At 33.4% G+C, this 14765-nt stretch overlaps 1 protein-coding gene across 1 annotated transcript in view; it reads right to left on the bottom strand.

Annotated features, from left to right (window-relative positions):
• LOC150105860 (liprin-alpha-1-like) overlaps positions 1-14765 on the bottom strand; it is a 394932-nt gene that overhangs the window by 37226 nt on the left and 342941 nt on the right. The window contains exons 19-20 of the mRNA XM_090394581.1: positions 11796-11889; positions 11416-11616 (exon numbers count right to left, since the gene is read on the bottom strand). Of these exons, the coding sequence (XP_090250707.1) occupies positions 11416-11616; positions 11796-11889 (295 nt within the window). The remainder of the gene's footprint in view (positions 1-11415; positions 11617-11795; positions 11890-14765) is intronic.

Here is a 14765-nt window from a genome sequence, read left to right as displayed (position 1 = left end):
TGCTCTTCAAATTTCTCAGTAATTTTGGAGTCCTTTCTGTAAAGGGCTTCTGTATACTCTTTCCATCTTTCTTTGATGTCTGCAGCTTCTGTAAGATATCCTTTGTGTTTACTTTTCAATATTGTCACCTTGGCACTAAACTTTCCTGTTGGTTCTCTGATCTTTTTGAAAAGATCTCTTGTTTTTCCTTTCTTGTTTTGGTCTTCTATTTGTTGGCATTCCTGGTTAAAGTATTTTTCCTTGTCTCTTCTGGCTTGTCGTTGAAACTCTGCATTCAAATGCCATACTTCCTGCAAATTTCCTGTGGCCTTCATTTTCCTCCTTTCCTGAGCAGTTTTGATGGCATCTTCTGACAGCCATTTGGACTTCTTCTTCTTACAAACTGTTGGAATATTCTTCTTTGCTTCTGTTTTAATTATATCTTTAATCTCTTCCCATAGTTCATCTGGTTCTCTTTCACGCAAATTGAGTGTGTTGAATCTGTTCTGTATGCTAATATGTATTCAGCTGGTATGTTTTCAGTATGCTAATATTGTATTCAGCTGGTATCAAGATCATATCTGATAGCCATTTGTGTTGTTTTTAGTTTCCGTAGTTTCACATGTATCGTAGCCACTAATAACTTATGGTCTGTTCCACAGTCTGCACCTGGAAAAGTCTTGACAGACTGAATTGCACTTCTCCATCTTCTTTGTCCAAGTATATAGTCAATTTGATTTCTGTGTTGTCCATCAGGTGATACCCATGTGTACAATCTTCTTTTGTGCTGTTTAAAGCAGGTGTTAGCAACAAACAAAGAATTCTCTGCACAAAACTCAACTAGTCTCTTTCCTGCAGTGTTATGAATACTTAAACCAAAATGACCTGTTATTCCTTGTTCCTCAGTCTCTCCCACTTTTGCATTCCAATCTCCAATAAGTAGCCATAAATCTTGCTTTGATGCTGCATCTATCACTTTTTTAACTTGCCATAAAATTTTTTAATGTCTTCTTCTGATACCTTGGTAGTAGGTGCATAAACCTGAATGATGGTCATATTCATTGCATGTCCACTCACTCTGAGAAAAATTATTCTGTCACTCACTGGATTATAACCCAATACATACCTAGCCATCTTTTTCCTGAGTAAGAAAGATACTCCATTTTTTCGACTTGTCTCATGTCCTGAGTAATACACCATATAGTCCCCTGAGTGAAAATGGCCCATTCCTGTCCATCTAAGTTCACTTATTCCCAATATATTCAGCTTCTTGCACTCCATTTCCATTTTTATTATTTCCAGCTTACCTTGGTTCATACATTTAACATTACACGTTCCAATCCTGTGTTTTTTTTGTGAAACAGGGAGCCTCTCTTTTTGAACCAGCAACATCCGTGACCAAGCTTCCTTCCAGGTTTGACCTGGACACATCATAAAAACTAGTTCTACTTGTGAAAGTCCTCCTTCTTCCCCAGTTGCATGTTGGATGCCTTCAGGCCCAGGGGTCTTACCATCCAGCACCATATTGTACTTTCTCATTTTTGGCATGTTCATGGAATGTTCTTGGCAAGGTATAGAGGTGATTTGCCATTGTCTTCCTCTGGAATATTTTTCGACTTTCCATAATTTCCAGTTGTCATAATACTCACCTATAAAAAAGAACATAAAACTGAATGTGAGAATTACAGGGGAATTTCCCTGTTAAGTGTTCCAGTTAAGATTTATGCAATCCTACTTAAAAAAAAGTCTAAGAAAAATTGTGGAACAGAAAGTTGGGGGAGAACAAGCAGAGATCAGGGCAAATATAGGTTGTCAGGATCAGATTTTCACTTTTGGACAAACAAACGCGTAGAGTTGTAAGTCAACAGTTAGAATTTAAAGAGGTACAGGAAGATGGTCTGATGTAATCTTATGCAAGATAAGGATGCATCTCATGTATACTCTTATTCATTATCTATATAGATCACAGTATGAAGGAAAGTGGCATTAAACCTAATATCAAAACGAGGAATATTAAATTTAGTTTTTTTTTTTTTTTTTTTAAATAAATTCATTGCAAGTCTTCAGAATCCCTTAACAAAAGTAAATAACCACTATAACAAATGTGGTATGAAATTCAGCAATAAAAAGACAAAGACTATGAAAGTAGTCTTTGTCTTTTTATTGCTAAACCGATAATGAAACATCACCTGTATACAAATAAAATACAGCTATTTAAATGCCATTTTTAATCAAGATGAAGAAAGACAAATGAGAATAGACTAAGTGAAACCAGTATGATGGAAAGCCAGCTGAATAAATTTATAGTTGACTCTCGCTATAAGAAAACTTGCAGAAACCACAGAAATAGTGTTATAGTTTTTATTTATTCATTTATTTATTTTTATTTATTTTTTTTTTTTTTAACATAGCATTCTATGTTAAAAAAATGAAATAAAAGAATTGCTATGAGAGCTGACTGTATATGGAATCGAGAAAAATTAGCCAAAATACTGAACTAGCAGTATACAAGTCACTATTCAAACTAATTTTAAACTTATGGATCTGAGACGGTTAGAAATAAAAACCACGGATCAAAGACTGCAGACTAGATACAAAAATTATGAGAAAAATTAGGAAAGTAAACAGGCAGCATCAATGGCAGAATCATATTAAAAATGAAGATATCAGGAAGGAACTTGACATTGTTAATGTTTAGGAATGTGCAAGCAGAACTAATCTAAGGTGGTATGGATACTTAAACATAATGAGAGAGGAGAGATTACCAAAAACAGGTGTTAGATATCAAGATGGCAAAGAAAAGATATAGAAGAGGAGGAAGAAGACCAAGATATTTATAGATTAATATGTACTTAGAAATGCCCTAGAAAACTGAAATATGAGATCCAACACTATTAGAGTTCTGACAAATAACAGATTAATGTTGGGGGAACATTTTGATAGGAAGCTAATAACAATGTAATCTTAATTACATAGCATTATCATACAGAATGGCCAGAAAAAAAAAAAAAAAAAAACAGTACTAAGTACTGAAATTCAGTACTTAGTACTGTTTTTTTTTTTTTTTTTTTTTTTTTTTTTTTTTCCCACCATACTGGTAGTATCCTATAAAAAGAACATAAAACTGAATGTGAGAATTACAGGGGAATTTCCCTGTTAAGTGTTCCAGTTAAGACCTTGAGAATACATATCAGGAATTTGATGATGATACCTTATTTTGATGTGCATGAATTTGTTGTACCATAAACAAAAATCCAAAATGTTATCAGTACAGTATCAGAAATGTCAGCTATAATGCAAATGTCAGCCATATGCAAATAACGCATATCATGTTTTAGAATGATGTGCAAGATTAGTATGTGTCCACTTGAAAAACTTGTATATATATATATACCATAGGTAGTCTTTTATCTAATAAATTAAAATCTCTAATTCCATCTTATTAAATAAATTATACATACAGTATGACACTAAAGAGATATTATTAAAAGTTTTAATGATATCATTATCCTCATTTACCTGTGGCAGGAGCAACGATGAACAACTGCTTTTTAGTCTAATCTATCTGGAGCATGTTTTTTTTTGCCATTACTGGAATATTGGATGGAAATATTCAGCTGTTTGCAGATGATGCAAAGTTGGGACGAACCATGAAGAGTAGAGATGTTGTGGCCTTACAAGAAGACTTGAATAAATTGAGTGACTGGGCATGGGAATGGGGATCTGAGTTCAATGTTCAATGAAAACATCGAGTAACCTCAATGGAATTGATAGACTCATGATGGGAGGCCCACACAACCAGCAACATGTTTATCATATTAAACTTCAAAATTTTTTACACTCCCTCCGTTCACAATGCACTCCAGCAATACATTCCACTCACAAACAACTCTCCACATAAAAAATTTACTCCTCATACCCTTCTTTACATCTTTATACAACTTCCAGGGATGTCCTATTGTTCTTTCCTATATTAATGTCCACTCTTTCTATAATTCCTTCAGTATGAATCTCTTAACCAATCTGAAGGTCTCTCTCTGTCATATTTCATTGTTTCCTCCTATCCACCAAACTCTGTAATCCACATTCCCTCAACCACTGTGCATAACCATCACTCCAGAGTCCTGATATCATGTGTGTCTTTGGACCCTCTCTAGTGTTTCCATATCACAATGAAAACTAGGTGACCAAATCTGATCACAATGGTTCATGTGTGGTCTGACCAATGCCTTATATAGAGGCACCACCTCCTTATCCCTACACCTCAATGTAGTTTTTATAGAGGCACCACCACCTCCTTAACTCTATACCTCAATGTAGTTTTTATCATAGCAGCAATACAATGTGTAGTCTTTGTAATACTTGCAACACCTTATTCAGTATGAATCTCTTAACCAATTTGAAGGTCTCTCTGTCATATTTCATTGTTTCCTCCTATCCACCAAACTATGTAATCTACATTCCCTCAACCACTATGCATAATCATCACTCCAGAGTCCTGATATCACTCTGGCCATGTGTCTTTGGACCCTCTCTAGTGTTTCCACATCACAATGAAAACTAGGTGACTGACCAAATTTGATCACAATGGTTCATGTGTGGTCTGATCAATGCCTTATATAGAGGCACCACCACCTCCTTATCCATACACCTCAATGTAGTTTTTATCATAGCAGCAATACAATGTGTAGTCTTTGCAATACTTGCAACACCTTATTCAGAGTCTACCATAACCCAAGATTCCGAATCTCATCCACATCCTGAAGCACTGCTCCACCAATAAAGTATACATTCCTTTCTTGTAAGGGTACATAGTGGCCAGCATTTATAGTGAAGAATTTATGGAGACACAACACATGTGTTAGAATAATTACTTCACTTAGCATTAAGAAAGTAATATTCAACATTTCGACCTCTGTATTGAGGTCATCATCATCATCAGGAAAACATACACGTGTACAGGATACAAGCTACATGATAATACACTAGACAAACATAAGATGAATCTAAATGTTTGTTAATCATTTACCCTAGCCTAACCTCTGGTGGAAGAAAAATAAAAAAAATTAAATTAAATTAAGTTTAAAAAAAAAATATCTATATCTATATATATATATATATATATATATAAAATAAAATAATTTTTATTTATTTATTTTTATTTAATTTAATTTATTTTATTATTATTATTATTATAATACACACGCATATATATACATATTCCTTCTTATTATTCCTTCCCTCCTCTTTTACCTTGCGGTGTTGAAGATTTTTCTACATTTAACCGCTAATAATCATTATCATGCGTATCAAGGATTTAGGCCTATCATGGCCTGTTCCAGCCTTAGAAGTCATCATTGAATAGTTAAAGAGGACATCCTGGTTTTCTTTTTTCTAATGGCTTGTACTTTAAGGCTTCTTAATCTTTCTGTTTTCATTCTTTGAACGTGTTCCACCCATTTATGTTTATATTTTTTTAATTTCTTCTATTACTGGTTCTTGGTTTAATTCTTTCAAAATTTCTTCATTTCTTTTGTGATCAAACAGGGTATACTTTCCAGTTTTTCTCATAAACTTCATTTCTGCTGTTGTTAATCTTTGTTTGTCTTTTTGTTTTATTATCCAGATTTTGCTTCTATACATTAAGACTGGTAGGGCTAACGTATTGTATACTTTTAGTTTGGTTTGTTTTTGAACTAGGTTTGGTTTAAATATAGAGATAATTACAATAAATGCAAAATATTTAAAAAAATTTTAAATCTTTTGCAATTTTTATGTTTATATCTTTTTCATTTTCATATGTGATCATAAATCCTAGGTAGTCAAATGAATTCCCCTGTTCTAAGATCTTGTTATCTATTACTATTTTAGTTCTTGCTGGATCTTGTCCTTTAAAGGCCATAGTTTTTGATTTTTCTGTTGACATTATCATACCATAATCTTTGGATATCTCATTTAGATCTAAAATAGCTTTCTGTAAGTTATCTTCAGAATCTGTAATTATTATTTGGTCGTTGGCAAAAGGAGAGTGTTTAAATTTACTGTAGGAGAAAGTTTAATTCCTTGATGTAAATTTTTATTCCATTTTATTATTATTTCATTTAAGTAGATATTAATATCTTATTTGTATTTGATTATTTTCATATATACTTGTGATAGCTTTTAGGATATTATTTGTCTTTCTTTTAATATGTTAAATAATATGTTTATTTTAACTTTGTCAAATGCTTTTTCAAAGTTAATAAATGCAATATGTGTTTCTAAATTGAATTCTCTTCTTTTCTCTATTATTAATTTTAGGCAAAAGGCCGGGTCTATACATGTTGTCCTTTTCTAAATCCATTCTGTACTTCTAAAATAAAGTTTTCGGAATATTTCATTAGTTTGCTATTTAAGATTCTGCTATATATTTTGTAACAGGAATTTAGTATACTGATACCTCTATAGTTTTTAGGGTCATCTCTATTACCTTTTATAAAGATAGGAATCACAATTGCTTTTTTCCATTCTACTGGAGGGATACCAGTTGAATAAATTTTATTTAAAAATAATAAGAGTCTTTCTTTGAATCTTGTTCCTGCGTATTTATATAGTTCTGAACCTAGCTTATCTTCTCAAGGTGATTTTTCATTTCTTGTTTTTTTCAGGCTGATTTCTAATTCTTCTTTAGTTATTTCCTTTTCATTTTCATTAATTGTTTACCAGTTGGCTTTTTTTAAATATTTGTCTGTCCACAATTCTGTGTAGTAATTTAGAAATTCTTCTAATTTCAATTCAGTGTTTAATTTTATGTCTTCTTTGGTATCTGCATTTAAGTGTTTCAAAATCTTAAATACATTGGGTCTTATTTTATATAAATCATGTTCTAAATTAGAAACAATTTGTTCCATGATTCTCTATGTCTTTTTCTGACTTCTCTTTTAGCTATGGCTCTTATTCTTTTATATTCTATTTCATCTTCTAATCTCTTACTGCTTAACCATTTGTGATAGGCTTCTTTTTTTCTTTTTGATTATTTCTTTGATTGTATCATCCCAGATCTTTAGTTTTTTCCTTTCATTGAATTTTTTTGGTCTTTCTTAAGCTTTCATTTGCTGCTGCATTTAGTATCGTTTTTATATTAAGCCATTCTATTTCTATTTCTTCATTTTGTTTTATTTTATCTAGATATTGGTTAATTCTTTGTTCATATAGCCATTGTACATTTGTGTAATTCAGTAGTCTAGTTTTATAAACAAGTGTTTCAATTTTTCTTTCTGTTCTTGTTACTTGTAGCCATTTAGGTAGCAATCTTAATTTTATTTTAACAGGAAGTAGTCACTGCTTATTTCATATCCTCTGTGAACTCTAACATCCAGTGAAAATTTTGATGTCTTTTCATTTAATATAAAGTAATCTAATATTGATTTCCATCCTCTTGCTGTCCAAGTATATTTATGTATGTCTTTATGTTTATAGAAAGTATTCATTATTTTTAGGTTATTATAAACTATAAAGTCAATCAATTTTTTACCATTCTGTTTAGAGTATGTTCTCCATGTATTCCTATATTATTATTAATTTTCGTGTTTTCAATTCTTGCATTTAAGTCTCCTGCTAAAATGACGCAATCATTTTTATTTATTTTATTATATGTGTTTTGTAGCTGATTATAAAAATCAATATTATCTTGTTCTATTCCTTCTTCTGGGACATATAAATCAATTATTGTTAAATAGCTTCTATCTATTTTTATTCTAGAATAAATTTAGTTTAATCCTTTATCCAAGTATGAGCAAACAAAGTTTGCACCTGAAAGTATCTTCAGGACTTAGAGAAAGATGTTGAAAGATTATTATAGTCTAACCAAGTGAAAAATAAACTTTCAATATCTTTCTCTAAATCCAGAGTAATTTAATAAAAAGGTGGCACACCGTTTGTCAACTTCTATAGGTATAGATGACCTCACTAATGCACTTGGGCCTGGCTCCCACTGAAGAGATCTCAATAAAGGTCGAAACTAGTCTGGGTAGTGTCCCTTCCCTTAATGCATAACATTATACATATCCGCAAGGAGATGTGTTTTGCATTATGGTAGATACTGAGATAGGAGTGATGTTAGCTTGCTCCACCTTTGCAACGAGTTGCCCGGTGTTTTACCACCTTACCCCAGTCCTGAAGATACTTTCAGGTACAAACTTTGTTTGCTCACACTTGGATAAAGGATTAAACTAAATTTATTATAGTCTAAGCGAGTGAAAAATAAACTTTCAACATTTTTATTCTAGCTTCTATTATTCTTTCATTCCATAATTTATAATGTTTTAACCGTTTTGAAAGGGAGTTATGAATCCAAATCATGACTCCTACCGTATCGATAATAATAATAATAATAATAATAATAAATGCAATATGAATGAAGCTCATAACATAGAGAAGAGAATAGTTCACAGAAAGACATTAAAGAGTAGTATATAGTGGACCAGAATCAAGGAGATGGCAGGTGACCTGTGGATCATTACAGAGCTCTCATTAGAATGCTGCGATTTAATCTGTGCCTTAATGATATGGAAAGGATTTAATGGGAAACATCCAATTGTTTGCTAATTAAGCAAAACTAACAGGAGGGGGGGTAGTAAATAAAGTTGATGTAAGGATCATATTGCCAGTTCAATATGGCAAAGTGTAATGTTATGCATGCACTTTTTCATGAAAAGTTTCTAAGCTGTGTGTGTTAAATTAATATGACTGTATTGCAAATAATTAATGAGATGTAGGGAGGGAAAGGGAGTGTTGGTAGGAATGGACAAAATAACACAAAATATCATTTGGATTTCAAAAAAAAAAGCATACTAACAAAAAATATACGGTTTATTGTTCTATTTTATAAGACTTTGAATATCATACTTCTGGATTTAATCACCTCAGTTTCTTTGGAATGAAGGTGTAATGGAGAGAATAAATACAGAGAATTTCTGAAGATTTATGAATTGAACAATTTGACTGATGAGTGGAAAAGAAGAAACATGACAGAAAGACATAAGTTATTAAATAGGTTTTAAAATAGGATAGATGCAGAAAAATTTCTTTCATAACAGAAGGGAAGAGAAGAAATAATCCATGCCTAAAGTTGAGTAATGTGTTTAACAAAGATATGAAGACTACATTTTTTGCTTAGAGAGCGGTGAATGGATATGGAGTAGTGAAATGGATTACCAAAGATGTTGCAAGTGACTTATCATCTCTTTAAACCCATTAACTAACAATGCATTCACAACCATCTTTGGTATGAATAACAGTTAGTGTAGGCCTCTCATAATGGTTAGTGTAGGCCTTTGATGGTACATTTTAGAACTCACTGGAGAAGAACTTTACAAAAGACATCCTCTTTTCTGAAAAGGAGACTAAAAGTGTGCTTTTACTGAAGATATGACAGCTTTTTGCCATATTATTGGGAAGTTAAAGGCATGCCTCTCTCTCTCTCTCTCTCTCTCTCTATATATATATATATATGAGGTTCGATTCCTGTCTGTGACGTGAGGAGCTGAAGGATCTTTCTCAGCCATAGCCAAGTTAGCCAGTCTTGGGCGTGGACAGCAGGGTTTTTTCCCCAGTTTATTCTGGGGTTTTTCATCCCACAAAGCAGGCAAACTGGCCTTTAGAACTCAACACTACAGGCCATAGGACACATCGGGGCATAAGGCTGACCACCTTATCCTGTAAACGGAGTGAGGTCCGATGATCAATGGACCCTCGACACTGCAAGGTAAAAGAGGGTATAAGGAAGATGATGATGAGAATATATATGAGGTCTGATATTAAGACACTAAATCTGGATGCATGTGTACAATGGCCCAAGCACAGCGCCTCAGGGCTCTGTGCTTGGGCCATTGTTGTTTAATTTGTACATAAATGATATAGGAAATGGCTTAAAGGGAGATGTTCAGTTGTTTGCTGATGATGCAAGGTTGGATAATGCAATAAAAAATCAAGCTGATGTTGAGAGTTTGCAGGATGATTTAAATAAGCTGGCAAAAGGTAACGGATGTCAGTTCAATGTGGAAAAGTGTAAAGGTATGCATTTTGGGATTAAAAGATTACCAGCTGTGTACTACATTGATGGAACGGTACTCCAAGAGATTGATGAGAGTGACTTAGGGGTGTTGGTGGATAGGGATGAAGTTCAGGGGACACATTGCTAAAGTGTCCAAGATTGCACATAGGATTACTTGGTTATTGAGGAACACACTAACATCCAGAGATGAAGAGGTTATTATTCCCCTTTATAAAGAGTTGATACATCCACATTTGGATTATTGTGTTCAGGTCTGGTCACCTGGATTCCTTGGAGATGAGGAGGTTGTGAAGAGGGTTCAAAGGAGAGTGACTAAGTTGGTAAGTGATGTAAAAAATGCTCCCTACATTGATAAATTGAGAGCTTGTGGATTGCAAAGGTTGGTTGATAGGCAGAGAAGAGGGGATATGATAGAAACACTTAAATTACTAAAAGGTTTTTATAAGATTGATGCAGGAGAGATGTTTCAGCTGTGTGATAGTGATGAAAGAACAAGAGGTCATCCCTAGAAATTAAGGAAAAGTGTGGTTAACAAGGGTTTGAGAATGAGGTTTTTTTGCCTAGAGGGTGGTGAATGAGTGAAATGCATTGCCTGTTATGAGTTCTTCATCTATAAATGAATTCAAGAAGAGATCTGATAGATGTTTTGATAGTTTGGGTCTCCCGCGACGAGTCTACTGACCCCATGGAGATACCCGTAATAATAATAATAATGTTTTCATTATATATCTACAAATAAAGTCATGAAGCCATAAAAGATATGAGTAAATGAAAATGTTGTGGGTGTTGACTGGTACTTTGGGCTTTATGCTGTAATGGTCATGGTTGCATAATGTAATGGATGAAAGAAGGACTACTACTAGTTAAAGAGATAAACTCTTCCTACATTAGTTGACTGATGTAGAATTAACAGATGAATGACAGAATAGGAAAACATCTCTTTTTTTTTTTTTTAAGAGACACTGATGTGTGTGTGTGTGTGTGCCTCTTTGGAAAAAAAAACAAAATATGCATGTTTGTTTGAAGCTAAGCCAATTGAAAAGCAGTATATATAAACATGAACCTGCACTGCTTTCTTATCTTCATAGTATACTTATATATAAGTAGCAATGTTTAAAATTAAAAATCATCTACAGGACAAAACATTTAGAGCAGATCTGAATTCTGGTTTTTATTTTTATTATGTTTTGATATCAGGTCACTTACTCTAACTGAAATTCAATTAAACAAATTCTAATCTATAAATTCTACACCTCCTCACTGCTCCTCACAGCTCTATTACATTATCAATTCTACACTGGAGGTGTAGAATTGATAATGTAATAGAGCTGATAATGTAAAAAATCAACCAATAACTGTAATTAAAAAAAAAAAAAACTTACTGTGCGTGATGGTTTTGGTGCTGAAGGACTAGTCAAGGCTACCATTTCTTGGATAGCTAATCGAAGTTTCAGTCGATGCAATGGATTACTTATCCCTATTTCTCTCTGAATTTCAGTATCCGATAAGGCTGACATTATGGCTCCACTCTTAACATTAGCTCGACAAGCTGCTACATACCAAGCTGGCATTCCTACCCACAACTATAAATGATAAACAATTTTAATGAAGATTTAATTTGGATGAATATTACTATTTAAAGAATTATTTTTATATATGGGGTCATAGAAATATGATTTGAAAAGCTTTAAATTAATTAAAAATATTTTTTCAAAATTTTCTTCCTCTTGCTGTTAAAAGGAAAAACAATAAATAAAATTACCTCTAACCATGCTACAATAGTAGGACCATTCCATAAGGCAAATGGAGTACCAGCTTTCATAGATTCTGCCAAGAGCTCGTGTCTAAAAATATTACAGGTTTAAAAATTAAAAAAAAACAAGTGAATGCATTATTTGCTAATATTCTTATATCATAATTATTGTAATATTCTAATATTATTATTATTATTCAGGCCTCCATGGAGTCAAAAGACTCATCGTGGGAGGTCCTTCCTAAGAACATAAAGTCTGTCAAGATTCATCGAGGGGAGGTCCCCCCCTAAGAAACACAAAGTCTATCATACCACTCCTTAAACTCAACCACTCCATCAGGCAATGCATTCCACGGTTCAACCACCCTCCACGCAAAGAAACCACTCCTCACCCTCTTGCTCACAGTTTCCTTTTGTAACTTCCAGGGATGGCCTCTTGTCATCACTACTTCCCGCTGTTCAACCAAGCGAAAGAACTCCCCAGTGTCAACCCTGTAACCACCTCTCAACAGTTTAAAAGTCTCAATCATATCACCTCCCCTTCTTCTATCCACCAAACTCTGCAGTCCACATTCCCTCAGCCGATCCTAATAACTATCCTTGACAAAGATGGTTTCAGGATACTTTTTAAGTATCCTGAAATCATCTTTGTCATCTGTCTTTGTATCCTTTCCACAGTTAATTTATCTTATATTCTATTCAAATTATATTCAAATTATATTCTACCATTTTAATATTTTACTAAAATTGCTATCTTCTAATAATAACTATAAAATGGTATCAGACAGCAGTTTCAAGTAGAATGACAAATTTCAAAATGGGATATTAAATATTGAGAGTTATTTGTGATATTAGGCTTATAGAAAGTTTAGTAGTGAAGATGTACAAGAAATTTTTCAATCATTTTAAAGAGCAGCCCACATAAAGAAAAGAAAAAAGCTAATTTTGCTGAAGACCAAAATAGGAGAGTAAGAAATAAATCCCTGACACACAGATATATCTTGGAAAATTTTGGGAAAAAAAAAAAAAAGACCAAAACTAATAATAATTTTAAGTATCTGCTGGATTTCTGTTCAAAGATGGACCAGTGATTACCATGTTCCAACATAAAAATGCACACAAATTCATACAGAGAAAAAGCATAAGAAATAAGAAGCTAGCACTAGCATAGCACATGGAAGTAGTGGTAGTGGTGCTACTTCCATGTGGTATACAGAGGAGTCTTTTCATTTTAGTAATATCAATAATTTTAGTAATTATTATTGGTAGTATGTTACTTACATTAGACTGGCTAGTTGAGTGTGCTTTAATATGTGATACTGTTCAAATATAGTTTTACATTTCATCAATGCATATAAGAAAAATGGCTGCCAAGGCTTCCTTTATTTGTTGAGTTTAACATGAAGGATGAAAGTGAGGTATGAAGGTATGAAAAGTGAGATGCAGAAAGTGTCTATCAGAAATGTTTTGTGTGGAAGTGTAAGAAATGTGAGTCATGTTGAAATTGGGAGAATGAAGTAACAAATATTAATGATGTAAGGCAGGATACTGAACATGGTGTCGTACCGAATGTGGAAGGAGTGAGCAACTGTAGACAAAATTTGAATGAATCAGGGTGTGAAAGAATTGACTTAAGGCAATGTGAATGATAAGATGACAGTCAGAACAAAACATGAGTTCAAGTGACTTGAGAAGTGACTGATATATAGCACAGCAGGAAGGAGAATGAAAGAAAAAACAAGTGGAAAAAGTATGAGAGAGAGAAAGTGGAAGTAAGGAAAAGGTATTGTATGGAGATTCAGTCATAAAGGTGTACTTAATGAGAATGTAATGAAACCATGTTTCTTGGTGAGAAGATCAAGGATACTAGTGAAACTGTTAATCTGCAGAGGGGAGTAGTGAAAAAGTTGATTGCTTTGGCAGGCATGAATGAGTTGAAATGTGAGAAATATGCAATGAAAGAAGGTGTAAAAGATCTGCTAATAGAAGCAAAAAAAAAAGTAGAGCAAGAAAGAAAAGATTGTGAGTCTGATGCTATAGTATGAGCACTGAGTGAATTGAGAAGAAGGGCCATTATTGCAAATGAGTTAACGAAAAGATTGTGGCAGTTTATAGATGTATAAAGTGAAACTGATGGACAAAAGAACTTCTATATGTGTGATAGACTGTATTTGAATAGTTTCTGAGTTAAATGTTTGGAGAGAAAGTACAGTTCAGTGACAGGTTGAAAGTGCCAAAGCAGGAATCAAAGTACAGGGAGGACAGAGTCAAGTGTAAGTTCAGCCATAATAATAATAATGAATCGCATTCAGCAATACAGAAATTATTATGTAATGCTGAATGCAATTTATTATTATTATTATTATTATTTTCCTGATCCCCATGGAGTCACAAGACTCATTGTGGGAGGCCAACAGTAGTGAACACAAAGTCTATCATACCACTCCTTAAAATCATCCACAGTCTGCACATTTACCATCCTCTGGCAATACATTCCATGCCCATACCACTCTCCATGCAAAAAACTTACTTCATACCCTTTTACACACCATCTCCTTTTGCAACTTCCAGGGATGATCTCTTGTTCTTTCCCTTGTTCAACTATATGAAAAATCTCCTAAGTGTTAATACAATAATAACTCGTCAACAGCTTAAATGTCTCGATCATATCCCCCTTTGCCTTCTATCTACCAAACTCTGTACTCCGCATGTCCTCAGTCTATCCTCATAATCAATGTTGTACAGTCCTGACATCATTTTTGTTATCTGTCTCTGCAACCTCTCCAAGGTTACTTCATCCCTTCAAATTCTGGCAAACAGATCTGAGCAAAGAAATACAGATGTGATCCAATCAAAGCTTTATACAATGGGACAGCACACTTTTATCTCTCATGGTCAATGTTCTCCGCAACACTTCACAATTCTCTGAGATGTCTTCACAACCTTTGCAATATGTCTCCAGAACTTTAAATCTCTATC

This window comes from Typopeltis vanoorti, chromosome 6 (genome assembly GCF_054136105.1).
Source record: "Typopeltis vanoorti isolate ZY-2024b chromosome 6, IOZ_Tvanoo_1.0, whole genome shotgun sequence".
NCBI lineage: Eukaryota > Metazoa > Arthropoda > Arachnida > Uropygi > Thelyphonidae > Typopeltis > Typopeltis vanoorti.
This window is presented reverse-complemented; position numbering and strand designations above follow the sequence as displayed.